This window comes from Pungitius pungitius, chromosome 10 (assembly GCF_949316345.1).
Source record: "Pungitius pungitius chromosome 10, fPunPun2.1, whole genome shotgun sequence".
NCBI classification, from domain to species: domain Eukaryota; kingdom Metazoa; phylum Chordata; class Actinopteri; order Perciformes; family Gasterosteidae; genus Pungitius; species Pungitius pungitius.
The window spans coordinates 10,812,016-10,839,874 of record NC_084909.1 but is presented as its reverse complement, the minus strand read 5'-3'; the positions used below and the strand labels follow the sequence as shown (position 1 = coordinate 10,839,874).

The following is a 27,859-nucleotide window of genomic DNA, read 5'->3' as shown; positions in this document are numbered from 1 at the left end:
TTTCACTACGTCAATGTAGATTTGTTGTAGTTGTAGAAATCGAACGATGAAGTCTTACTTCTTACACCAGCCTCGCTGTTCTGTGTTAAAAAACAATATTTATTTAACTTTGCTTGTAATTCTTTCTCTAATTTCTTTATAATCATAATGACTGTGGGGAAGTTGAGTGAAAAATTCAACAACATATGCATGTTAGGTGAAGTACACAAATGATCACGGAGATTTCCTGTCAGCCATGCTCTGCCCTCTTGTGATGGCAGAGCATATTCTCTGTTTTCATTTCACTTTTCATCTATGATTGATTTAGGATCAACGTCTTACTCGCGGATCAAATGATTGTTTTTCCTCAGGTCTGTCATTTTTTTTTTAGAATGGCAGAACTTCAAGTTACAATAGAAACCTCAACGTTCCTCTCCGCTGTAGGAAGGTCGTTTAGACACGTGGAGGCGCTGTGGAACAAGAAACACGTGAGTAAAGTTGCATTACCAGACATAATGGAACCGTTAAACAGATCAATATCTCGAAAGGTGTAAGTGGAAATGTGTCTATGAAAGACATAAATTCAGACTGAATTGACCTCTGTGTAGTAGGCGAGCTGGCTGTTACACGCTGTAGCTGCTGTGCAACTTGTGGCGTAGGGGATGTGATGTAAGCATGGGTTTAACCAGTGTGTACGGTAACTTACTGTGTATGTTGTCATAAACAGTTTGAAATGAGTCAATAATAACCCAAAGACGTTTTTGTAAAACTTTTTCCACGGGTTTAACTTTAATCTTAAATGACCTTTTATCTATCTATGTATTTGTTTGGATGGATAGAGCACGATACCTTGAGAGCTTACTAAAATGTGTCATTTCTTATCAAACAAACATGATTAGAAAACTGTGTGTACACACACTTAGACACAAAAGGCAGCCAAAACCCCACACTGGCTGCATTGTCTAACTTCTAGTTGTTTCTCACATTCTCTCATTTGCGGATTTTAATATGGAAGTTTAAGGAGGGTTTGATCAATTACAATATTTTACTACAGCAAAAACAAGTTAATTACTAAATTGACTAGATCTGACTAAAAACTGCATTTCAGCTTTTTATTTTTGTAATTCTCACTGAAAATAACGCCAGCATTGGTAAAGATCACATCTACTTAGCAGTAAGCTATAATAATAACTAGTTCATTTGTACATCTCGCTTTCCTATATTGATTGAAAAAAATACTATTTAATGTATCTCTAATTCCTTTTAGGAATTAGGAATTTATTCAAAATTCAAAATGAGATCTATTCAGTTTAAAAAAAATACATGTAGTGCCACTGATAAAAAATAGCGTGATCCAAATTTGTCATTGTCATCAGGAAGAGGCGCCATGGCCCCCAGAGTTTGTCCCTATTCCTCTGGCGTTATCCTGTACCAGTCCCGGCGTTGGTGACGTCACCAACTGAACCGGCAATCAAGATGACCAAAGAAAGCCTGAACACACCGGAAAAAAACACTTTCAAAATGATAGTTTTTCTTTAAGAGACTTTTGTGGTACTGATATGTATTCCTACCACTATTGCTGAAAATATCTAGATGATTTCCTTAGTCATTCACTTGTAACATCCGGTTCTACTATATGACACCAACTCAGTATAAAAAGTATCTAACATCATATGAACTCAAATGGTGATGGAAAACAGAAAAGTCTATACAGTCTATAGCAATATAACAGGAAAGGGGTTTTCTGTATAATGAGTACTTTTACCTTTGATACGTAAGTACTTTTCCTGATAATTATGATAATAAAATCGACAAAACCACTTAAATTTTTGTAAAGGATCTGAGCACTTCTATCGCTCAATAGCCACTGGTCTGCTTCCCAAATAAGAGCCTTACGTTGAAATCTCCCAGCGGAAGTGGATCACACATCCGGTCCAGCTTGACACCAGTGATTGAGGTGGAGGCAGTCAGCCTGCCACAGAAAAACAAACGCGGAGAGGTCGAGCAGCACACCGTCAGCCTGTTTTAAAAGATACATTAATAGTGTGACCCGGGGATATGTGGAAACAGACCTCCATTGCGACGTCTTAACGCGGGCTCAGTTAGTGTTTGTTTCTCCTTCCGGCGGAGCGCGTCCCGTCTGCCCGTTCTCTCCGGAGGGAGCACTAAGGTAAGCCTGCCACCGCAGCGCAACTGTGGTGCAAGTTGGACGGGCTACTTTGTCCACTCAAGCGCCATTTAAACGTCTCTTGGTGTTTGTTTTTTCTTCATTAAAATAAAAATGACTAAACATTCATTAAAGTTGGGACAAAGCTACGGTTGACTGCGCTCACTTTGTGGACGTGACGCTGTGTCTTTGTCTTTGATGAGGTTCTAGCAGACGTCGTCCGGGCTCGTTGCGGTTACACGACACTGGATGACGTTTTATCTGTGTTTTATTTGCGAGGATAACAAAGTTTTAATTCACGCACTCAACCTTTTGGAATATTTCATCGTGCCACTTCTTAAAAGGCCCATAAGGGCAGACTGCCGCCGCAGGCTCCGGTTCCCCGGGACGTCGGTTTTGTCCGACTTAAATTCTACGTCTGTGTTCTGCGTTGACTTTGTGTTCAAAGCACCGGCGGACATTCGTCCGTCGGCGGGCAGCGTGGCGGCGTGCCGCCGGAGCTTGTTGTTGAAACACGCGGTGGCGTGCACAAGGAACCACATTTGCCATAACGCCGTAGATTGGCTGTGCCACACGCGGAGCCTGTCCGTGTTTCCAGTGGCTCTCCACGGTAACTACACCACGGATCCTTCCCCGATCCCGACACACGGTGGGGTTGCATTCTCTCGCTTCCTTGTCCGGAGCAGTTGCTCCCTAATAATCCGCAAGAAATCATCTCTCTATCTTTCCAAAAGTCTAAATGAATAGTGTGTTTCCGCGCGTCTTGAGGCGTCCGTGTGGAGATTCAGCGCGTCTTTCTGGTCTGAGGTAACGCACCCTGATGGCACACCTATTCTGCAGACACACCCTCTGTGTGGGGCGGTTACGGAGAGATATGGACGAGTTTCGGGCACGTTGAAGAGAATTGTAATAATGCACGGCCAATCCTTTGTTATAACTTCCTATCTTGAATCGCAAGTTCATAGGTTTAAGGGATGTGGTTTGTAAATGCCTTGCACATTTCCAACATTTTTGGTCAGTCGAATGAGTCCCCGGATGCAGCTCCCCAAACTTTACTGTTTTATGCTATTTTCATTTTCACAATTAAGTTTTTTTTATATAAAAGCTGTAGTTATTTGGGGATTTATTTATTTTGTCTGTGCACATTTTTAGCCATACTGATTTGGAACAAGGACAGCAAAGCTGGACAAATAAGTTAAACAAGACAATTCTGTAATATGTGAAAAAAGGCATAAGCCATATACATTTCTTTACCACCAACTAGGTATATCCTTCTACTCAAAACATATTTTTCAAGAGTTCAATGTGGCCCTTCAAGTCTTGACTGAGCCTTTAAACATTTACCTGATACTGCTTGCATTGAAAGCCGTGGTAGTCAAATACAGGTGAAAGCACAAATCATTTCCCCATTTCTTGGAATAAGATTAAACAGGAAAAGAGATTTTAAAACGGATCAACAGTCATCGAGAGACATTTCTTTCATTCTTTGAATAGTACAAATGCTTTAAATAGCATGTCTGTCATTCTGCATCTTCACCTTGCAGGTTCAGCTTGTTGGAAATCCCCTTAGTGTGCGCTTCCTTCATTAGTTGTTGCAGATTGTCAGGTTGTTGTAAATTAAATATCCTGCGGCTTCGGACTGTTGTTTGGACAAATTAAATATTGACTCTGGCTTAACAAGTTTGTTATCTTTTTTATTTGTTTTTAACCAAACATTTCCTGCCATTTCTCATGCAAATATGCAAAAACAATTGGCTGGTTAATTGACAATTTCTAAAAAACTCTGTAGTTGCTGCACTCTGCTGTGTTAATGATTAATGTCATTCCCAGACTGATACAAAGAACTATGAGGTCAGGTGTTTTCGCTTGACTTTCTTATTTACACCTTGCTGGGATATTTTCAGTGGTTTTACTGGTGAATAGCGCAACAAATTCCAGGGAAAAAAATGTAGTCTTGTTATATTTCCCAATTCTCCCCAAGATAAGGGTCAATCGGACTGAATCACGGAGTGACAAGCTTGTGATGTGAAAACATGAGGTGGTGGTTTGGTCATAGTTGGTCATGCAGATTTATGGGAGCCTTATCTACTCATTATGATGTTTGGTCAGATCAGATTTAAAGGAGGCCGCCTATGAATTGGGAAATTCATGGAATCATGTCTACGTGTATATGGACGTGTGTGTGTTTGGTCACTTGTTGGTGGAAGCATGAACATTTTAAAACGCACATTGACTTCTATTCAACAATCCTACTTACACCGTATAATTGTTTAATACAAGGCAATGTGCGTACATACTTGCCTCTGCAATGGCTTTTGTCGCTTTGCAGTTGATTTCTATTCTGTATAATGTGTTGACTTCCATGACAACCACTTAACACACAAATATGTAATTTAAATCCCATCTTAACAAATGGGATAATGAGCCCGATCCTCTTTCTTCTCTATATGTGATTGCACATTTATGAGCTGGGACTAATTTCTCTGCTTGTCTCCTTCGCTCATATGCTTAATGGGCCGCAAATATCCTGGCCCGGATGTCATGTGGTGCCTACGCAGTTTCTTTTTTGCCTTTAGTTCGGTGTGAAATTTTGGGTGGAACGGGAAAAATACACTAAGTTTTTTTTAATTTCTTTTAATGTGGAGTGTCTTTTTTTGACTGAACCAGCATATGATATACCATGAGTATTAAATGTGACACAAGGGAGCATAATAATACATGGGTTAATCTATGTATTACATGTTAAAGATGAATTCTTTAATAGGTTATGTATTGAAATGATTTGTTTTTTTCTTTAGTGTTCACGCTGTGAGAGTTTTAACTTCATTGTTTTTTTGTTTTCTAACATTTTCTTTCTAATTCTCAATGGAGTTGGAAATTTAATTTTAAATGCACATTCCAAACAAAATCACACAACTTTTTATATTAATGTCTGTATTGATGCCAAATAGTTCAGTTCCATTGTTACGTCTTGCGAGTGAGCCTCTCTCCCGTCCTTCATGAATCTCTTGTGCTGCAGGGAATAGAGATCTAAATGTGTTATTTTGGCTTAATAGAAATGGATGTTGACTGCCCTGAGGAAATCCTAATCTCTCTGAGACGGAATTAATAAGTGAAAGCACAGATGGGTGTTCCTCATGAAGCGCATCATGTTGGTAGTGAGATAAAGGTCACTCCATTGTCATTGTAATCATCTGCAATCTGGGGAATGGGAGCCATTAAACTGACAGCACATACATGTATGACAAAATAGTGCCTTTCTATTACCCCATGACTACGAAGGATCAAGAGGATTTGTGCTAGTATTACAATGAGATGGCAGGTTTTTGTGTGTATTTATATATTCCTGGTATTCTTTAGAGTACCCTACCACACCACACCAATGTTCCAATGTGTTAATTGTAATGATTTTTTTTGGCCCGCATGGTAATGTTGGCTGACCACCATTTCAGTCCAAACAGCTTGTGTTCCCAAGTGCATGAATGACAGTGACTTTGGTAATCCGATGTCAGATATTCACAGTGGAGGACAAAACCTAGACATTCATGTTTCCTATAGTGACGTATTCTTTGGTAGTACTTTAACTTCTCTATCCAATGGACACAATGATGCTTTATGTTTTTCACGCCTTTTGTTTGCTTTGAGGTTATTATTTTTTTTGCTTATCAGCAGTTTTGTGTTTCAGTGCTCTCTCTCTCCTGAGTGCTTTCTTTTGTTCCTTGAGTACCGTGTCCTCCTCCCATCTTCATCTCCATCATCACCTCTCTCATGTCCTCTGCCACCCGGCTTGAGTTCCTAATTCAATCCCAACCACTGAACTAACAGCCTTGGCTCCGGTGTCCTTGTGTCTCCACTGGGCACCGGCCCTAATCCTCCTCTGCGACGCTGAGGGGACCATGAAGGGAAGGAGCGGGGGGTCAGGGAGAGGATGAGGGTGGAAGGGAGTAAAGCCCTTTGTAGTAGTGGTGCAGTATCTCAGCCTTACACTCTTCTGCTCCACAAAGTCCCAGCCGTGGACTTAGTGATCGGCAGATGGTGCATGTAGACGCGCCAGAACCGCTTAAAAGGAGCAATGGTGAAGGAAACGCCAGATGAGGCAGTATCGTGCGGGATTATGAACTATATGGTGTCAGGATCTTTCCTGATCAATGATTGGATTGGACTGATTTTGAGGTTAGGATTGGATTCTTGAAAAGCTTTCTATTCTGCGCCTTCATTTGCATCGTGTGACTCGTGCAAAGAGTTCCTCTATTGTTTAGAGTTGGTTCTATTGTGTCGTTTTCAGCGGAGGCCCTTCATGCTCTAATTGATTTAATTAAGCAGACCCCCCCTTTGGCACAGACCGGCTGCATGCGGACAAACACCGGGTTATCTCACGCAGCGCACAAGCCTCATCTGCAGTTCATAGAAACGATCCACAATCAGAGTTCTGCCCGCGCAACGTTCTCCCCTCTAAGGTTCAGTCTAATTAACAGTGCCTCAACATTCCCGTGGATGCCTTTTTACTACTATCAGCCTTTGCTGGGCAGAACCATATACAGAAGGTGCTAGTGTTCTCTCAGTTATGGTCATTCACATTAGTCCAAGTGGCATGTGTGCACCCCCCCCCGCAGCAGGATTTGCCAGAGCAGCGGCTGGAATATTGTTTCTGTCACATGTTGCAATGACTAACATTTCTGGCAGCCAAAGATATTCGCTGTATCTTGTTAAAGCTCATGTTGACAACTTTTGAATGCTGCGTGGTTAATAAGCAGTGAGCAAATGAACAATTAGCAGGGTGATTAGTTGCCTCGATCAAAGCAATATTGGTGTTTGCATCGCATTCCATTCAGGGCGCAACGTCTTATTTCGATGTGTCAAGACAGACACCCTCTTTATCTTCAGCTGCTCATTTGCTTTTCCAACTGCAGCCACAGGCCAAAACACAAGAAATACAAGAAAAATCCTAATTCCTGGGGTTGCTTTATGTTGTTTGCAGAGCACATGTGTCGTTTCCGATAATGTTCTGCTACAACATTGTAAACACAACAGAATGTGCTGCAGTAATTTTTTGGGGGGGAATTTACAGATTTTAGGGAAATGATTCTGAAGAGGTCCAATGGTTTAAGATTAGTTATGAGAACAGTTATGAGATTGTATCAATGGGAAGGACGCCTCTGCAGACATCCAGCTGCAAACTGTTGGATTTAAAATAATGCCTGATCTCACCTTAATCTGCCACGGGGTGATAAATTAGCCTTTAACTCTGTGAAAACTGGCCAACAGTTCTGCGTCTTCTACAAAGCTGGAGCGTTACGATGTTTAGCCTCTAATTAAGCAATGAACAAGAGGCAATGGCCAAAAGTGATTTAAGCTAAGAATAAATGAATCTGAAAGCTGACAACCGATGGTGTGTAAGTTATTCAGAAATATCAGCAGTGTTTCCCCTACCATTATAACAGCCCCCCTTAAAAAGTGCACTTTGAAGTCGTTTCTTTTCCACTTACGGCAGTTCCACATGACATTAATATGTCACGAATATGTCCGTCTGGCACTCTCTGCAGCTCCAGTAAACCATGGGGAAACACTGATCCGCAGGCGTAACTGCGTATGACCAAGTTTGGTCTCATGCAAAAACCCAGCCCTCATCGCTCCGAAAGACGTCACTCTGACACAGTTGAGGATTTAACATTGGGTCAGCCAGCTGAAAAGTCTTAACAGTGGCTCCGAGTGCATGTGCACGGGGTACATTACCATTGAGATTATAAGAACAAAAGAGGCTGTGATTGTCACGGTGATGAAATCCCGTCTCATGGCATTCTAAAACTGTCTTTTGTTGCCTGATGAGCCCTGAAGTCGTACATTTAATACTAATTACCACTGTTTGCTGTTTTCGGTCCGATCTGCCGCTAAAGGAGGAGTAGCACGTTTGCCATCTTAATCTGCAGCTGTAGTGATTTTACAAAGAAGTTCCCAGATGAGTGGCTTCTTAAATTTGGATGAGTGTCTGTTACCTGACGTGTCCCACATTCTGGATCCACAGAATGAATCCGTATTTTTATTCTTCACATTTCTTCAATGATTTGCTTTCTATGATTCCTGCTGGGTTTTGCCTCATCTCGTGTGGCTTGTAACACATTTTCACACCATGAGGACTACGTTGTATGCCCTTGGCCTGATAATCAGGTTACTATATTCTGGTAGCTGAAATAGTTGTATTTGCCTTGTAAAGTCTTCTATAGGCACATATCACACCTTTAGTGTGGTGTCTGAAATGGCCACAGGAGCTGTACATGCAGATTGCTAAACAACAAGCAAAAGTCACGTGACACTGGCTAATCATCACCAGCAATTCGGTGTTCAATAAGTCTGCGTGAGGACAGAAAAAATGCTTCATTTTAATATTTGATATCTTTTAAATAATTTAAGGCGGATTATCACCAGTTCATGTATTTTTGAACAAGGCGACTATAAAAATACGATGTCTTTATTTGTTTGTCCTAAAATCCGCTTCCACTGCGTGCTTGGGAGTTGATTCAGTTGCTGAATGGAGCAATATGATAGGCTTTCTCCTCTAATCCATTCTGTGCCCTTTCTCTCACACACTCTCCCCCATTCTCACACACACACATGGCTACACCCGTTGGAAATCCTGCTTTATTTATAAGATGTATGGCTCAGAGTGCCACAGGGTTCTCCTGAGAATTCAAGACTGCACACAAACAGTATTTGGCCTGTGGAGTCTCGTTTTACACACACACACACACCCTGCTGCAGGACATTTATTTACCTCATCTGCTGTTTTAGCTTGGCAGAACCACAGTTATTTGACTGTGACCTCGCTCGTCCTCGGCAGGGCTCCACCACTGTTTCTGAAACGGATAACATTTTGGTCCACTTCTCCAAATCAATCATGCCGTCTTTTTAAATTTGCACCCAGGAAAAAGATGAACATGTACAGAAAGCTGAGCAACTCATTCACTCAGCTGGTTGTTTCCTATAACTTTTCTCCTACTGTCTTCTTCAGAGCGAAGCCCGTCCTGCCAGTGGAGGCACACAGCAATACTATGCAGTGGCTTTTTTGCATCCAAAGGCACTATGGTGTACATTCCACATGGAAACGAGAGACGTAGCTTCCACAGATGCCGTTTCTGTTTCCAACGTACCGTTGTGGTCTTTGTGCCTCTTGACATCAACATGCGCTTATGTAACAGGGACAAATAAACACGTGGGATGAAGAGCAGGATATTGGTAACGGCTCTCATGCTCCTCAGCAAGAGTTCACACACGTGTCTGGGAAAACCTGGATAAATTTAGACAGTCGTGGAAAATACGAGTCACTCTGGGGAAATTAATGCCATGCTAAAATGTCCCAGAAAATGTTTTTCTTCCCAGCAAGTATTAGAATAATTCTCATCATCTCCCATTTGCTGAAAACCAGACTTTTGGTAAAAATTTGGTCACTGTTTTGTAACTCAGAGAAACTGCTTTTAGACTTCTCCATGTAAAGAAAAAACATGTAGTGAGCCATGAGGAAACAATAGCCTCCTCTGCAATGTTCTATTCCATCTATTTTCATTGGTGTTAGTCTGGAGACCTTTTTGCAAGAACTTCTGGACAAACCTTCAAAAGGTGTGAAAAGGAACTTCTTGTAAATAAAGTGCGTGCCAGACCTCAGTGGAGATTAAAACAGAAAGTTATCACCTTCTGTAGGAAATGATTTACAAGTTTCAATTTGTATGCTCTACTTTAAGAGCGCTTGTGGCACGTACCGTTGACGTGTTCACCGTGGCTGTCCACAGTGAATAAATGTGAGTAAATGATCCACATCTGCACTCCGATGCTGGCGGTTTTACGGCGTTCAACAGGTCCGCATATCAACAGTCTCTCTGCGTTGCTCACGCTACATCAGCCGGTTCTCTGTTGGGAACCTTAGCCCGATCAAAGAGAATAATTCAGGTCCCTAGCCGAGGGAGGAGACGGATGGAGCAGGAGGCACAAAGAGAAGGTAAGCTCAAGCTGGGGTCGAGTCAACAGTGGTTTGTGATACAGAGAATGGGGTTAAGAAAGTTTCTGAGGACCCTTTTCTGCTCGAGCAAACCTCATTTTTCTACCGAGAGTAGGCCGTTTTTAAATGAGTTTGCAGCAACTTTATTTCCCTGTACGGCGCACGCTCATCACCATGTGAAGCATATTGTGAATTAACTCAAAGTTGCAAATTGTAGATGCGGCGTGTTTAATTCCCCTCCCACGTTGCCTCATTAAGAGGCAAAAACCTCTTCCTGCCATTGATCGCTTGACGGGATCCTCACAGATGCCCCATTATGTACATGATGACCTGCACGAGAGGGAAGCGTTAGATATTATATATGATATGCTGATCAGATACTAGTGCTCGATCACATACTGATGGTCGAGGGCAACCCCTCGTCAGCGAGGCCTTACACGTCGCCGTCAGTAAAACTGATGCAACAAATAGTGTTTAGAGCTGGTAGTCAGAAATGTTTGCCTAAGATTTGTCGTTGAAGGAATGCTACACCTCAAGAGGAGTGCCGTGCAAATTCCCCGTGTTGGGATGACCTCTAAGAAGGACCTGCTTTTGACATTCATGACAAGCCGCTTGTGACTAGCATCTCCACAAAGTTTTGCGGTCTTTTTAATACTTACAAAAAAAATTGTATATATTCAACAAAATGATCCAAACTGAGGATTCTGCATTATCCAAAGAAGCTGGAGCATCGTCTCAGAGGAGACATTTGAGTCTGTTTACTGGTTGGCAGCAGAAGCAACACTTTCTTCCGGTGAAATGTTGTGGAATGGGATAATAAGTAAAAGCTACAATCAGAGTCTTATATATATTTTCAGCTCAACAAACTTGTTCCCCTGACTCTGACCAGTGATCCATCCATGAAAAGCATCCAGCATGGTTATACTCTGGCCATTTGATCCGTCTCATTTGTAGCAAGTCTCTCCCGTTACTGTAGTGTCCCTCTCATATTGCTCAATTGACGTTATTGATCACATTGTGTAAGAGAAGCTGTAAGCAGGGCCCGTTTAGCTGGGGGATTTTTGTTTAATTGGTTCCACCAGCTTGTTCATATTCCTAATGTGGCTCAGAGCGAGAGCATCTCTTTTCCTCTGCTTGCAGACCTTTTCTTTCTCCTTCTTGCTAAATTCACGCCGTGCTTCAGGTGAAAGTGATGAACAACCCTGGCAGCCAACTGTTGTTTTGCTCCATATTTTGACAGGAAGTGGGTTTTTTCAAAGCGGAGTCTGTTTACTCTGCGGGTTCTCAGAGAGAAGGGTCTTGGAGACATTACTTTATGACTAGGGTTAAAAACGTAAATACAAATGGTAGTAGTACATTGTAGTGTGGTAGTTCATTGGAAGAACTCACTGTAGCTTAAAGCCCCTCCAACATCTCTGTTGTTTGACCTGGAAGTGATCCGTTCACACACAAACACTTTCTCACAATTCAAGCACAAATGCATCATCACCCCGGGTTCTTCTCTGCCTCCTCCTGTCGAGGGAACACCGGCAGCATTGTACATCAAAGCTTTGTTCCCTACATTTGCCCTGCTGTGCTTGCCTTTCTGTTGTTGTGCCAGGGCTCACGCATACCAGACTGTTGCATGCACTCTTAGAAATACACACACTCACTTCTGGACGAAAGCTACAATAAGGGATAAAAAGGATGTCGCTGGTAATTGCTGGTGTAAAAAGGCACACTGTGCTAATGGAGGAACATGGCGGTGTACAGAGGATTGTGTTCTAAACCTTGCATCGAACAAGCTGCCCCAGAGGAGATGCCTCATGTGTTTAGAGTGCAGTGAGGTGTGCGACGTGCACAGTTGTGAGAGAAGGTAGTGTGGTCGTCCAGGAGGAGAGAAAACGGCCCACAAGTTTGATAACGGCTATTTGTGGCAGAAGAGGAAAGTAAACCAAGAACTGCATTGCAGTAGAGTCAGCGTTGTTCATAGTCTCAGTGCCATTAATATGATGAAATGACACGATGCACCACATTGTGCCACAAAGGAGCAGATACAAATTAAAACAGAATAGTCAAATGTGGTCAAAATAGCATAGTTATAACAGCAAATAGGCTACATAAAACACCTTATTAAAAGTGATATCACCATCAAACAAATTAGTTGACACTCTATTTAGATCTAGTTCTATCTATTTTAGTGGGGGAAGAGGAAAACGGTTGTTTAACCATCAACATTTGGCTGCAGAGCCTTTTTGTTGACAATTAAAGTGGATCTTTTGGAAATAAATATCAAAAAGAGTGACGGGTCACAAGTCCCCTTCTTTTGAGGAATGCCCTTGTCAGTAAAAACGGGACCACACATTGGTCATTGTCACGGAGACTTACTCAACAATGTTGGCTTCACCCAGGAGAGGAGGGCTGAAGCAATGACAGAAAATAGAAGTGACGTGTGAAAAGTGGCTTGTAAAGAAAGGAAGGGGGAGGGGGGTCTTTCTGTCATCAACCCTTTAGGCAGGTTTAAGATTCAAAGCATTTGTCTCAGGAAGTGTGTGAAAGAAACACTGCAGCTTCTGTGGTCAACATGGGTGAACTAGTTACGCTGCTTCTTTCCGTTACTTGTATACACATTAAATGGCCTGCGCCACACTTGATTCATTCGTATGACGCATGCGCTGCTCACACAGGCCGTCTGACCCGGGTGTGGTCGAGTAAAATGGCGCCTGAAACTAACCATCCTTTTTCTTTATAATCTCCTCAATTCATTATATGGTGTACATAAACTGTCAGGATGTAGAGATCCATCAATGATTTTTTTCTTTTTTAATCTAGGGTGATGTTGCTTTCTTCGTTTGACCCAAAGTGATTGACATCAAGGAATAACGGCACATTGTCTGAATATCTGTTAGATATTTTTTGCTTGAAACCCAGACTTGGGTTGGCTGTGTTTCACTTTCAAAGTTATTAGACCCTGCTTTGGCTGAGCAAAACTCTGCAGCGGGGGAGCGGCTTATCACTGAATTGAGAAAATCTGGTCCACCTTAAAGGTCAGTCTGCCTCAATCGCCTGGGCCACGAAACACTCCCTGGTGCGAGGCCTGCGAGGGTCAATTTGGGCATGTTGGGCTGCCATACAAAAATAATTGCAATAAGTTCTTGATCGTGTTCAACAATTTAACAAAAATGTCTAATTGCATTACACCAGATGGGAGAATACATGAAGAGCATTCTGCCAGCATCTGCCAGCACATCTGACCAGTTATTTAAATGTAGTGGGTGGATTTTCATACTTAATATAATGGACACATCCCGGCTTTTTAGTTTTAAAGTTTGGTCTCCAGCTCTTATTATGAAATAGCTTTTAAAACTCTTGTTTTGTTGGCGTTCAGAGATCATCAATGAAGGGATACCCATGCACAGTGAGAGTCAACATTCTGATACAGCTTGTAGCTCTTGAGAAGCAGTGTCCCCCGTGGAGGCAACGCCATCTGTGTGCTGAACGTTGGGAACCAGCTCACAAGACCCATGAGAACTATCTGGTGCCGAAGCAACAAGAATTTAACCGAACGTAAACTCGATTCTTAAAATGAACCGTTTTGATATGACTGAGCACCTTAAATGGCAAAGCACTGCTGCTCACTTGCACGGCAATGACGACTTTCACATTTAGTAATTGCTGGTTTAAATGTCTTTGCTGCTGTGAACCTCTGTCGTCGTCATCATCATCATCATCATCATTTAGAGCTGGACTTTTTAGGGGGTTTATTTCCACCCCGAGTCGAGCTTACTTCCTGCTCATCGGGTGTGGTGGTGGTCGCTCTATCTGTGTGGTCTAAGTGGACCATCTCCTCACTGCTATTTTCAGCCGACACAGCGAAGCCCTCTTGGGGCTGGGAGTTGTATTTGAGATATCCTTTCATGTTTAGAAAAATAAAAAATGATGGCATCTATACTTGTATGGAACCCATTTCTCTCGAGAAGCTGAAGAAGAGCAACCGCTAACCTCTGCTGATGTTCTATGCATGTGGCACGCCCTCAGTTTAGGGCCAGTTACTGGATGACTGGGGGGGATAATACAGGTTTATGAGTGACAGACGGAGAGCGTGTTACAGTCTGTTTCACAACATGGCTGTCGGGATGTTTTTGTTCCTTTTGTTCGTAGCACAAAGTATTTGATCGGAAGCAGACAAACATTTGGAAAACATCGGAATTCTGCACAGTTTGGACTTTGTTGACACGAGCAAATCAAATCTCCGGTCTGAGACCATCAAGCCTCTTTAAATCCCAGAGCCGTGTCCACAGAAGCTTCAGACCTCCAAGTGCTCGACACTGATTGTGAGTAGGGAGTAAAGCAGTCCTCCCTTCTGTGAGAAGCAACTACTGCAAGGGAAGGGGGGGGTCGACATGATCACCAATCGGTGGAATTCTCTCAGTCTTTGACCTGAATGCCAAACTCCAAAAGCTCTGCCAGATGTTTTTCTTTTAACATACCCTGCTTTTTTTCATAATCCTCTTTAAATTCCCCTTTTTGTGTGGTGTTGAAAGAGCCTACGACAACCCACAGCCCCCCCCACACACACCCCCCTCAGTGAAGAGAGTTGTGAAGTGTTGCTGAATCCCGGCTCAGCAGTCTGTCGCTCATCTTTCCTCTTTTGACTCTGGTGAGGAATGGGGGGGTCGTGAGGGGAACGAGCTCAAGCTTTCCTCTTTTAAAGCTTATTTCCTCATTCTTATGCGTTCTGTTTTGTGGGCGTTTCTATGCTTTCTAACAGAGGGTGTCATGGAAGTTAGTAGCTCCAATGTATCATGAAATGTTTTGTGGTTTCACCCCCCAGTCGAGTGACCGCATGCTTTGAAACAACGCTGTGGATTTCATTGGTAAGTCGGGAACAACGGTACCGCTGCCTTTCCGACATACAGTGAGTGCCCACAGCAGGGGGGGGGGGGGGGGGGGGGTCGTGGTTTGGAGTGGCATTTGCCTCACTATCTGTTGAGCAAGGTTGCCAAGGAAACTGAAGAAATTGGTAGCACGGGTGAGGAAAGGCCAAGTACTCGTGCTAGGATGAGAGCATATCACGTGTTATTCAGCCATTTTATATGAGTGGAAAGAATTGATGCTGAGCTAAGAGTGATTGTAAAAAAGGTTTCACACTAGCTTTCTAGGGCGCTCTTTATGAAAAACATCAACTCAAAATGTAACTGGGACAAAGTACACTCATCTGTGACAACGTTTGATATACACAAGTTATTTAAGTGCAAGAAGGGATCATACGATTGGCTTGAACTTAGGCTACAACCACAATACATGGTTTCCATTTCAAACAGTTTACATTAAGTGTCGACACTGATCCGAAGTTTCGGAGGACAAAGAACTGTTGGAAGGTTTGGAAAGTCCTTCCCAGTGTGGAGAGACCGAACTGACGCAGTGGAGCAGCACTATCGGCCCTGCAAAGGGGACGTCCGAGGTCACGGTTTGCCGCTTTTCAGCAGCGCAGTATACACGAAACGGCAGGCATACCTTTTCTTATCGATGCTTATTTAGTTCTGCACAAGTATTCTGAAGTTCACAAAGAGACTGATAAACGAGAGCATAAGTGCTCTTTTGTGCGAAAGGGACCTTCAGCTACGAGGTGACAACAGACGACGAGGAAACCGAGGGGGGACGAGTGAGCAACAGGTTCTGACACCATTTATCGAACCATAATGTAGTAAATGTGTCAATTTAAAAAGTGAATTCAATGTTTTTGTGGCAGCCTTCTATCGAAGTTTAGAAGGAATAGCAAAAAAAAACAATGCTAGCGTCCCATTTGGAGTATATAGAGGAAGATTGTGGAGGAAAATAAAGTATTGTGCACAAACTTTTAAATGAAAAAGTACTGTATTTTTATTTTCTTTAAGTCTACTTCCTCTATTTACTTTGTAAATGAGGTAAAATCCTTGTGTCGACATGAATCCTTTGCGTTTGCTGGTTTGAATCTCCTGGCTTGGGCAGCGGCAAACGTTGGCAAACAAACTGGTTGGTACTCAACTACATTCCTAACGAAGGTTGGTGCAGTTCCTCAGACCCACCCATGGAATTTTCAGCTTGCATGCGATTTCAGCATTTAGGGTTTAGTTGGATATTTTGGGATAGTGAAAAGATAAGGCAGGATTAAAAAAATAATGAAAAGATTTGCCCCAATGTTGTAGAATCATCCGCCATTCACAGCTCCATCTTCTGCCCACAAAAAAACAATTTCAACCAATTTATACTTTTTTTCCCCATAAACATAACGTATATTGTTATATTTTTGTATTATATATAAATGTCTATTTGACCACGGTGTTCCTGTCAGTGAAGTGGATTGGCAACGAGCTAATAGTGGCCAATTTATTATCCTGTTTTTGTTTGTTTTGAAGCTCTGTAACTACTTTCCATACATTAAGTGTTTTTCATAACATGACGTCTTGTAATTATGATAATCATAAATAATCCATCATAAAAAGAAGAACATTTAACACACAATTCACCCAAGTGTGGCCACATTCTGCAGTAAGTCACCAGAATTTCCCCCATGTGGGTGTATGTGTGTAACACTGATGATACAAGATGACATCACCACAACTGTTACATAAATAACTTATCTGTCAGATGACCTCATCTTCATAACTTGTGGTTTGACTGTTAAAAAGTCACGTGTGACATCACCAACCCGTCAACAAAGGCAGAAATTTTACACAACTGGCCTTTCTGGTCTTCTTTGTGTTTTCCATATCTCAAATGTAGTGACGGGTAGATTGTGTCATCGGTAAAAAGGCGATAGAAGGAAGGAAAGGTAATAGCTGGTCTAATCCATGGCTGCAGCCCGAGGCCAATAGAGGCCGCAGCATGTTCACACACCTGTCTTTTAGAAAAGGTTACGTCACCGTCCTTCATCTCGCCATAAATCTGCCACTCCCCCCCCCCCGCTAGTCAAAGTTGTTACTGAAATGGGAAGTTGAGTAACTTTATCTTACAGTGACCTATAACATAAACGCTCCCCGTTGCACAACTCCCTCCCTTCCCTCCCCCTGCAGTCCCGGACCGCGAAGGAATCCAGTTTGACGGCTTAGTGACGGCAAGCAGAGGCACATTCGCAACTGCAGCCCCGTCCTGTGCAAGCTGTTGCACATCAACTTTTTAGAGTTTTTTTTTTTTTTGTAGTTTTGCACAAGCTGCCTTTTTGGTTGCACAAATGTATTCAGCGAAGGCCGTGCTTTCTCTGGCGTAGATTGACAATTAAATTGAATATCGGGGGTTGAACAAACAGCCCGTGCTTCATAGTGATCCCATTTGCTTTTTTTAAAATTCAAGCCTGCACAGATATCCATCTAATGCAATCTTCAATATGGTCTAATTTGTGCAGCTGCACCTCTCAACACGCTTTATCTTTGCTCTGCCCTCTCATTTACAGAATAAAAATGTAAATAGCGGCGTGCGTTAGGGGATCGTCGATGCCCCCGCTTGGTGAACCTGTTTGTTCTCCTTGTGCCTGGTCTGTTGGAAGAGTGCACCTGCATTCCCTCTGTTCTTCCATTCAACTTTGTTTGACTCGAGAGGGGTTTTGATTTGGAAACGCAATAGTACACATGGCTTAACCTCGGCGCCATCACTATACGGCTGGATATGTAAATTCAGTCATTTTGGGCTCGTGAAAGGTGTTTCTGCCATAAATCCCAGCGTTCCTCAATTGCTACTGACTGTGACTATTCATTGTGTTCTTTTGAATTGTCTCTTCAGAGCGAGCCTCTTTTCATCTGCATCTCTACTTCCTTCTTCATTGCAGTGATCTTGTTCACGTGGCGGCGGGCTAAATATAAACCGGATGTCTCGGATTGTTCTCACACTCCGAGAAGCCAATTATCACAAATGATTTTCCCATAATTGGAATAACTTTCCTGATCCCTTCATGAATTTTCTGGAATACGTAATTTGCCCATTAGGGTTCTTAACAATGATCCTTAATGTAAAGGTAGTTCAGCAAATCTACGTCCAATCAACTCAGCCAAGACCTTGTGGAAATGGAGCATGTTGTTGCTCACTGTGTCCCAAAAACAAATAGGTGTGTGTGTGTGAGAGAGAGCGAGTTACCCCCGTGGCTCACCCCAGTACTCGTCTCCTCCACAGGAAGACTCCATGAAAGATGACGGAGGAGGTGATTGTTGTAGCCAAGTGGGACTACACGGCCCAGCAGGACCAGGAACTTGACATCCGCAAAAATGAGCGTCTCCACCTCCTGGACGACACAAAGACCTGGTGGCGCGTCCGCAACGCCGGCAACCAGACGGGGTACGTGCCGTCGAACTACGTGGAGCGCAAGAACAGCCTGAAGAAAGGCTCCTTGGTGAAGAACATCAAAGACACACTGGGTAAGAAGACTTCATGTTCACTCTGCTTGCAAATGAACCTGTGGGTTTAACTTGAATATGAGTAGAAATGGGAAAACGCCATGTACCTCCTTTGCTTTCTGCAGGAGATAAAATGGGGTCTTAAAGAATGGTGTGCGTGTGTGTATCTCCGCTGGGAGCTGTCATTGTGCACTCTGGAGACCCCGTTGAGTTGGCCGCTGCGCTCAGCATGACTGGAATACATTAGACTGTGTGTGTAGCCATGGCTGCCCACGTGAGAGACCGTCTGCATAAAGTATCAGTGGATGTAGGGTTTACTTCTACTTTTATGGAATTGAGAAAAACAGAATAATCCACAAATAAAACAAGATCAGGATGTAATACAGACATTTGTTTTAAAAGTTCAAAGCAAGGTTTGCTTGTTTTGAATAATCTCACCTCTCGGCCCTCAGCCTTGGCTTTTAAAACATCTCAATCATGAAATTGGTTTGATTCACTAAGACTGATCGTAATACAAAAGGTCTCATGTGCAATCACTTCATTTAGTGAATTGGGAGGTGGAGGCACACCGTGATGGCAGTTGGGCCACCGAATCCTTTCATCCCCACGAGAGCACAGGTAGCCCTGACCCGATGAGACGTGTCACTGTCAGACGTCTGCTAAACGCAGCCGTGTGTTGTGTATATAGGTCGAGTAAAGAGAGGTGAAATCAAGTGAAAAATGATCAGCGCAGAAACCGCCTCAGTGTTGACATTCCTAGCATCAGGGAAGGGGGGGTGAAGATGCAGGAGAAAATAGAAACATGTGGCATAAATTCTAACAAGACAGAATGTTCAAGATGTTCAGTGGTAATAAAGATAGTAACTTGATGGCCCTGAAAGGCAGACATATTTAGAGTAGAGAGGGGGAGTAGATGGGAGGGGGGGGGGGGGGAGCCCTCAGGGAAACTGCAGCTCTGTACGCCGGACACTGTCCCCCTCACCGGGGTCCGTAGTGTGTATCGACACACACACACACACACTCCCCACTGATCCATTCTCACCGCAGGTCTCTTTCGTAGGATCAGGAGATTGATTAGTGGAGAAATCGGCAGCCGAATGGTTGCGTTGGAGTGATTGATCACATCTGTGCTTGACTTTGTTATTCATCGACTACAACATTACAACCTAATTCTCTTTCAGTCTTAAGTAGTTTTCTTCCATCCAGCAGCTCTTGAGTGTTAAAAGCCTGATCAAATCCAATAGGAGAGAACATTTTCCTGACGAGGTGGTGGGCAGTAGGTGAGGTCAGGGGCTAATGGATCTCACTCACACAGCTGAAGAGAGAATATGATTGGTCCGGTGCATGATTACTTCATCCTGTCTGCAGTCTCTGGCTCCTTTTCTCTCCTCTGTGGCTCTTCAGTAAATCCACATTGGGCTGATGGACCTTGCAGAAAGCCCGTGGTTACCGGTTCCTCCCTATTTACTGCGCTTCAGCACAGTTGTCACCGACATTCATTCAGGCAGAATTGATTTGTAAATGGCTCCATGCTGGTTTGTGCCCCATTTTCCCTTCACAGGAAATAAAGGCCGTAATGGATGAAAAAAAATCCTGCAAAAGTTTTACTCATTGTGGAAACTGGGCCAGTACTCACCAGTGCACCAAAGTGGGCAGTTGGATTGCTGACCTGTGGTCTGTGTGCCTGAGTGAGGCATCAGAGAGCACTTGGTCCCGTCCATCCGTCAAACTGCAGTAATACGCAGGCAGGCTATTTTACTCCGCACTTTCTAATGGAAATAGCCAGTGTTGTCCAAAATGGCCCCCACCGGGGTATATTGCTTGAACCCATTTCCCAAGCATTCATTAAAACAGTGCAGCAATCCTTCGTTGACCGCACAGCGGTGTGTTCTGGAAGAAGGCGGAACAAGAAGCGATTAGTAAGACTTTAATATGATAGTTTGAATAATTCATTTTCTAATTTGACTGGGGTTTTTTTCTTTTTGGTGTAGAACAAGTGCCTCGTGTAGAACAGGGAGAGAGTGAGTGTGTTGGGGATGTATTTAAAAGAGCCAAATGCCTGTCAATCACAGATATCACAGCTGTGATATCTGATTCCCTCAAAGTACTCCAGGAAGTCCAGTACTCCAGGCTACTTCTTCATGTAGGAGCCAGGGTGTGCTCTTGATATTACTTCTTAAATGTCTGCTTGGGTTTTTCCGTATTGTATGGACTCTTTATTACAGTAAGTTCCATAACCCCCCCCCCCCCCCCCCACAGTGGTGTAGTGAAGCAATATGCTGCAATGTGCGGTCGACCAGGCTTTTATCAACTCACTCCCCTCTGACTTGAAGTCCTCTGGGCTTGAAAATCTTGTCTCGTTCCACAAGATGAAGAGGTGGGTGACGGTTGGGAGTGAACGTGTGGGAGGAGGGAACAGCAGGCCGGTGCCTTGAAGTGGAAATGAGTGAAGAAAGGTGTGTGCGATTTAAGTGTTTCCACTTAAGTGTGTGTGTGTGTTACCTCGAGGCAGCGACGGTCTACTTTCTTTTGCCCAGAGATCACCTGAAGTGGACCCTTTGGCCGCCAGTCAGGAAACACTGAATGAAGCAGATATGTGGGATGCACGCTGCTCTCCATAAAACATCATCTGCTTGTTATTCCCGTCTCGCCCTCCTTTTCGTTGCGTTTCTGTCAGCTGGGGCCTCTGATCGTTCGAATGTTTGTGTGAGAAACAGCTGCCAAGGGACCCCTCGTCTTTCTTCACAGCCCTCCTCCTCTCTTTCTCTGCCAACAACTTTCATGCCACTCTGTGTGAACCCAGCAGTTTTCCATCCAATGCAAATGTTGTACTCTGCACTGACATTTCTGTGGCGTTTCAGCCGGCTCCGAGGGAGGAACTGGTGATTAGCTGCCACGAAGTCTGCTATTACTCGCACACGTGAGCCTGAGTTGTCGGAGAAAGGGAGCGGTTTAATGGTGTCCGTGTCTTATTTTAGCATTCCTTTGATGAGGGCACCTCATCAAACACTTGTTTAATGACGTCAGGTGGAAAAGACAGACAGGTGAGGCAGGAGCAGACCTTGATCCAGGATGTGCTCTTCCTTATCGAGGCCTATTTTCAGCCTTTTTGATTAGTACAGATGTGCACATGGTGTTCGACAGAATGCCAACTAGATAGCAGGCTGTCATTTCGTTGACTAAAGGAGAAGGACACGGGGGGGGTGGCACAGAGCGTGTGCGTGCGTGTGTGTGTGCGTGTGTGTGCGCCTCTGGTTTAATCCCATTATCACGAGTATCGATCTGTGCTTCTCCGCTGAGGTTTCCTGCATCCACTGTTTCTCTGGTAGGTTTTTGCCCCGCAGCCTCGATTGGCTCCCTCCCCCCCCCCCTCCCCCCCCCCATGGAGCCTTTGTCTCAGTCTTCACACTTCGAACAGTTGTGTCGACAATCCATCAAATGAGTATTTCCAGAAGAGGTCGCTTGTATTGACAAACTACGGGAACCATTACGTCCCTCAGCAGCTAACTGTTTTTTTTCCTCCAGCTCGCACCATAATCCTGAGGTTCCCTCTCACAGTCTGTGCACCGGTCCTCAAAGAAAAAGGGGGCATCCGACTGGTGAAGATAGTGGAACAAAACCAAGCTAAATGCTCATGTTTGCTAAAATGTGGCGTATCAACTTCTTAAGCTTTGTAATTTGCATTGTAAGCAAAATATTAACTGTGCCCTTCTCTTGTGTTTCTCCTTCATTCTGCAGGTTTGGGAAGAACCAAGAGGAAGACGAGCGCTCGCGATGCCTCCCCGACGCCCAGCTCGGACACGGAGTACCCCTCCAACGGCAGCGCGGGCGGCGCCGCTGAAAGGATCTACGACCTCAACGTCCCCGCCGTAGTGAAGTTTGCCTACACGGCAGAGCGCGACGACGAGCTGAGCCTGGTCAAGGGCACCCGGGTCACCGTGATGGAGAAGTGCAGTGACGGCTGGTGGCGGGGCGGCCAGGCCGGCCGCGTGGGCTGGTTCCCCTCCAACTACGTGCTGGAGGAGCTCGGTGGGGCGGAGGAGCGAGAGGACGGAGATCCGCCTCAGGGCTACCAGGGGGGCTCGCCGGGGACTTTGTTGGCCAACGGGCGAGCAGCAGCAGCAGCAGGCGGCCGCGGCGTGCTCCACCTGGTCCAAACGCTCTACCCCTTCAGCTCTGTGACGGAGGAGGAGCTGAACTTTGAGAAGGGAGAGGTCATGGAGGTGGTGGAGAAGCCCGAGAACGACCCCGAGTGGTGGAGGTGTCAAAACTCCCGCGGCATGGTGGGCCTGGTTCCTAAAAACTATGTGGTGGTGCTGGACGAGCGGCCCGGCCCGCCCCCGTCCACGGCGAGCTCCCTGCAGAACCGCCTGGTGGCGCCGGCGCGCTCGGGGAAGTTCGCCGGGCGCGACTGGTACTACGGCAGCATCACCCGACACCAGGCCGAGTCCATACTCAACGAGCAGGGGGAGGAGGGAGACTTCCTGGTGCGAGACAGCGAGTCATCGGTGAGGAACATCTGCTTTGGGAAATATAGGTCAAGTTGAGGAATGTAATTTGTCACTCTAACCTTTCCAAACAGTGATTAGATGGTAATTGACATCCACCATAAATCCTTACATTTTCCACAAAAAACAAGTTCTAGAGTTCAAAAGAATCCAGAATAAACACTGAATTTACTATAAGATTCTGCCCAAATATGCGTTTGAAGCCAGAGGATTATAAGAAAATGCCCTTTTCATAAACATAGTATAGATATTGAATTAAATGAGTCGTTAAAAACTTGAGAGCTCACCTTGGTCAATGTGCTTCTGTGTACTCTGAGTCCGTTTATCTTCAGTGTTGAACTTCAAAACGCTTGGCACATGGCTACAAGTCCCTTTTCTATGCCTTCATTCTCAAAGTACCTGATATTTTTAATTGTAGGAGTAGAGCGCGTTTTGTACCTTTCATCTCCTCAGTCAAGTTGCTTTTGAGAGTCCAGATCTTTAAATGTGAGAGTACACCCCCCCCTGCTGGAGTAAAGCCGATTGTCTTTAAATGTCATTGGATGTGTAGTTCTGTCCCTCTTTCTGACCACATTGATGTATCCGTCTCCATCTTTATTTCCAGCCCAACGATTTCTCTGTGTCTCTGAAGGCGGCCGGTAAGAATAAGCACTTCAAAGTGCAGCACTCGGAGGGAGTGTACTGTATCGGCCAGCGCAAGTTCAGCTCCATCGACGAGCTGGTGGAGCACTACAAGAAGGCCCCCATCTTCACCAGCGAGCACGGCGAGAAGCTGTACCTGGTCAAGGCGCTGCTGTGATTCACACACCCTCACGCCAACACTGGATCCCACACACACACACACACACACACACAAGACACTATCCACCGTTCTACTTGTAATGCCAGCCCCTGACCTTCCTAACTCAAGCCTTAGCTCTGGCCGCAACGCGTGAACTCCGTCGCCCCCCAGTGGCGATGGGGTGAAACTGTTTCTGGCGGCCATATCCTCCGTGCACGGGCCAGTGCGCTGCAGTTCTTCCTGTTGGATGCGCTGACGTGTGCAGTGGACACATGTGCTGCAGCCGGAGCGCCTGAGGCCTCGTCTCTGATGTCATACATAATGTCCGTTTACTACCACGCACATTGTAGGTCACACCATTGCTCTTAACCCACACAGGAAGAAGGCCCCCGAGGGACCTCGCCTCTCCAATCGCTGGCCCTTCTTTTATTTAGTTCATTTATTTAAAAACGGCAATCCTTGTTCCCAGTTTATTTTTTTAAAGATCATTTAAATCCCTCTGTAGGTTTGAATGACTTCACAAAGTGACCAGAAACACTCTTGCCTTTTTCTCCTAATTTTCCTCACTCCTTTACATGATTTGCTCCCATTTTGAATTTTTTGTCTTCCATCACATTTACAAATTCACTGTCACCACAACCTTTAGTGGCGATTGGAAAGTGTCATACAATTCTCCCAATAGACAGTAGTGGGGGGGGGGGGTGTATTAATGCGATTAGGGAGACCTGTGATGTTCTGTAGAGATGAATGTTTTTCAACGTAACCAACTGTGCCGCCCTGTTCCCATACCGCTGGCCTCAGGTCTGCACTCCCGTACTTGGCATTCATTTGTAGCTCTGTGCTCATGCTTTATATCGTCACATTGGACACGTTTCTGTAGCTACATGAAGAGACTGACTCTAGAATAATACATTTTCAAAACAATTTGCAATCTGAATGAATGCTGTTATAAAATAGGATCCCATCATTTGTATTGTTTGTTAAAGATAAGTATATATCTGGATATCTTTTGTTAGAAATGTGTAATTTCACAGGAAAATCCAATGTAAAAAAATAAACTACTCTTTTCGCACAAGTGATTAGCTGAGATGCAAATAATTAATGAAGCAAGAAGGGAGAGGCCTGAACCATCATTTACGCCAACAAATAGTGGAGATACTTTATCATTTTCAGCAATCTGTGAAAACTGTTCAATGACAGCAGGAGCAACGGTTAACCTGACACGACATGTCAGTGTACAAGACATTGATTATCTTTTCAAATCTGCTCGCTACAGTGGTCATTTTGAATAATGACCGGACAGGACGTCTTTCTGTGACTAAAATCAAGGACACAATGTTTCAGACATGACTACCAGTGTCCTCTGGTGAACTGCTATCACCTTAATTTTAAGCTGCAACAAACTAAGGGACCTAGGCTTAAATCAATTTGTAATGAGAGTAATCTTTTACTGCAAGAAACCAAATATACAAATCTGATTTATGGAGAAATATTCTAGTTCTACCGGACATTTTACTTGTCAATTTCTCTTTTGTGCATTTGTTTACCATTGGAAGTGTTCATGGGGTTCTCAGCTTTTATATGATATATCTGAATGTTATTGAACAATGCTATTTAATTCTTGTCTCCACTGTATGTATATATTAAAAAAATAAGATGAGGTGCATATATGAATCGAGATCAAACAACGGTACTGTATCGCTGACAACGTGGTGCGAATTTAAATACTTTTGTTCAATAAATCTTTTGAAAAATACTAAAATAATGTGATTGGCGGTCGTCTTTATTATCTATGTGAACACAATGCAGTTTAATGGATGCTTCATATACTAACGTAACAAAATAAAGCTCACCACTTCTGTTGGCCAGGTAAATAGAACAAAACTAGTTCTAAAAAAGTTCTATAGTGTATTATACATTTTATTTTAGAAAAATACATGGTACATGAAGACATCGTAAGTCATACTATGTTGTGAAAAATATGTTATGTTAACACATATTTAGTAATGTCACAGTCTGAACATTATATTGTATTTTAAATAAGTCAAATTAAAAAGAATACAGCATTTGGCTATATAATGAGTTAATTACGATGTAAAGTCATAAAAAGTCCCTACTGATTAGGGAATGAATACGTCTATATTACTAGAACTATTAGCAATAGTACTAGTTAAAGTATGCCAGATCAAAAACTCCTTACAACAAAGGTTGTATTTAAGAACTGAGGAAAACAAACGTGACCACGCAAAAGCGGCTCATGTCTGCTGCAGTACCTTCGCAGCCCACAGAGTGGCAGTATTGAGCTTGACTTCATATGAAAGCAGAACTGTTTTCCAATGGATTAGTTTAGAAACAAACAAACTTACTTCAAAGTAGAAAAATGTTTCTTGTGGCGATATTGACAACTTTCTATTCAAAACTGTAAGATGTAATTTAACTGGCTTTTCTTGCATTAAAAGGAAGTTAATGGGAAAACAACAGCACCCACACTGAAAGGGGACACGGCTTCGAGCTTAAAGGTCCATTTGACATTCAGACCATCACACGTTCACATGCACTTAAAAATAAATGATTTTATTATCTTGCATTTTCTTTTACATTTCTGCACAGTGGATCTTCCTTTAATCCCAGGTAGAGCCTTCTTCAGATATGCTATTAGAGGTTTTCTGTATTTTTCTTGTTAGTAAATCTCACAAAAGCACAGAAATGTGTCCTGCTGAGACAAAGCTGTCCTGAAGCAGGACTTCTGCACAGCCGAGCAGAAGCAGCGCCGTGCAGATGGACTGACAGGAGTTTGTCCTCAAGAGAAAGTTCATCAGTCTCTCTCGTGGTTGCTGTGAAAGACGTTTTATGAGGTTAAGACTGTTTTCCTCTTTAAGAAGGCTGTGAGGGAAGGCAAAAAAATCCTTGAAACCCTCCAACTGTCAAAACCACAACCTCGATGTCACGAGCTGTGACTGAACATACTAAGAACAGGTGAACAGACAGAATTCCAAACTGATTGGATTAAATACTAATCTTAAACATATGTAATTGTGACATTGTATGTCATTTGCATGTAACTATTTGATGCTTAAATGCATCGTTTACTTCTGTTTGACGAACATTTGGCAAGATTTACCTGGGTTGTGTTGTATTCATCTCTATCTCCTGTAGGTATATCTTAGTTAAGACTTTATGCTTTAAAGCGTCATTGTTCCCGACCACAAGGCGCTCTGCAGTTTATGTGAAAGCTGTGATAAGAATTCAAGAACTCTACCTTCTTTGTGCCTTCACACTTTGGATAAACAAAGTGGAAACGGTTTGGTACAAACTTCTTTTCATCCGCTTTCACTCTTTCGGCCTTGGTCTCTTTCACAAATCCAATCAGTTGGCACCCACACCGAGCTGCTCGGGAGAACAACATCAACATAAATCTTAGAAATAATAAGCAGTAATTAGGGAGCTCTTATTCAGAGGGATCCTTTCAGTTTACATTACTGCGCTGGTAACCCATGTTAACATTTCTTACACATTGTGACCTATAACATATAATGTTTCCTCCCTCTATAGAAAGCTAATGGATGTGACAGAAGATGGGGGGGCGCTGTTGTAGGAGAGGCAGGTTAAAGACGGAATATGTGAAAAACAAACACATCCACCTTCTTGTCTACTTCCAAACTAGAAGGAATCGTCTTCCTGACAGAAGGAAGGTGGGACAGGAGCAACCTAATCTCCCACTGATCTCCCACTGATCCGCTGAGACAATACCGGTATTTGATGAAGAAAACATGTTATTGACACCTGGATTTTCTTCTTTCAAGATCCTGCTGTTTCTATTTTGGTTTTCTCCTGAGCATATTGCATTTCAGCTTTAAGGAGAATCGTGTTCTACACATTCTGATGACGCTCGGGTGATTCTGAAGAGGTTCTATATGCACATTTGCGGTTTGTGTCTGAATTCTGCTTGAGATAAAAAAAGGCTATTAAGATGTTGCCATCATCATCAGGCTCATCATTGAAACAAGGACAGCAAGAGGCTGACACTCGTATTCATCCACTCACGCGTTCTCCTGCCTTCCACCTCTTTAGTTACGTGGCTCACTGCAGTTC

General features: G+C 43.6%; 1 protein-coding gene across 1 annotated transcript; it reads left to right on the top strand.

The window, feature by feature from the left end:
- Positions 1-1,884: 1,884 nt before the first annotated feature.
- nck2a (NCK adaptor protein 2a) lies at positions 1,885-25,518 on the top strand. The gene is made up of 4 exons (XM_037489192.2): positions 1,885-2,149; positions 18,258-18,499; positions 22,217-22,986; positions 23,591-25,518. The coding sequence occupies exons 2-4, from the start codon at positions 18,274-18,276 to the stop codon at positions 23,783-23,785; spliced, it is 1,191 nt and encodes a 396-aa protein (XP_037345089.2). The 5' UTR covers positions 1,885-2,149; positions 18,258-18,273; the 3' UTR covers positions 23,786-25,518.
- The last annotated feature ends 2,341 nt before the right edge of the window (positions 25,519-27,859 follow it).

Excerpts from the sequence above, each read along its gene's own strand:
- nck2a (XM_037489192.2), top strand. The coding sequence starts at position 18,274 with ATGACGGAGGAGGTGATTGTTGTAGCCAAGTGGGACTACACGGCCCAG. Across the intron at positions 18,500-22,216 it reads GAACATCAAAGACACACTGG|GTTTGGGAAGAACCAAGAGG; the intron begins GTAAGAAGACTT and ends TTCATTCTGCAG. Across the intron at positions 22,987-23,590 it reads TGCGAGACAGCGAGTCATCG|CCCAACGATTTCTCTGTGTC; the intron begins GTGAGGAACATC and ends CTTTATTTCCAG.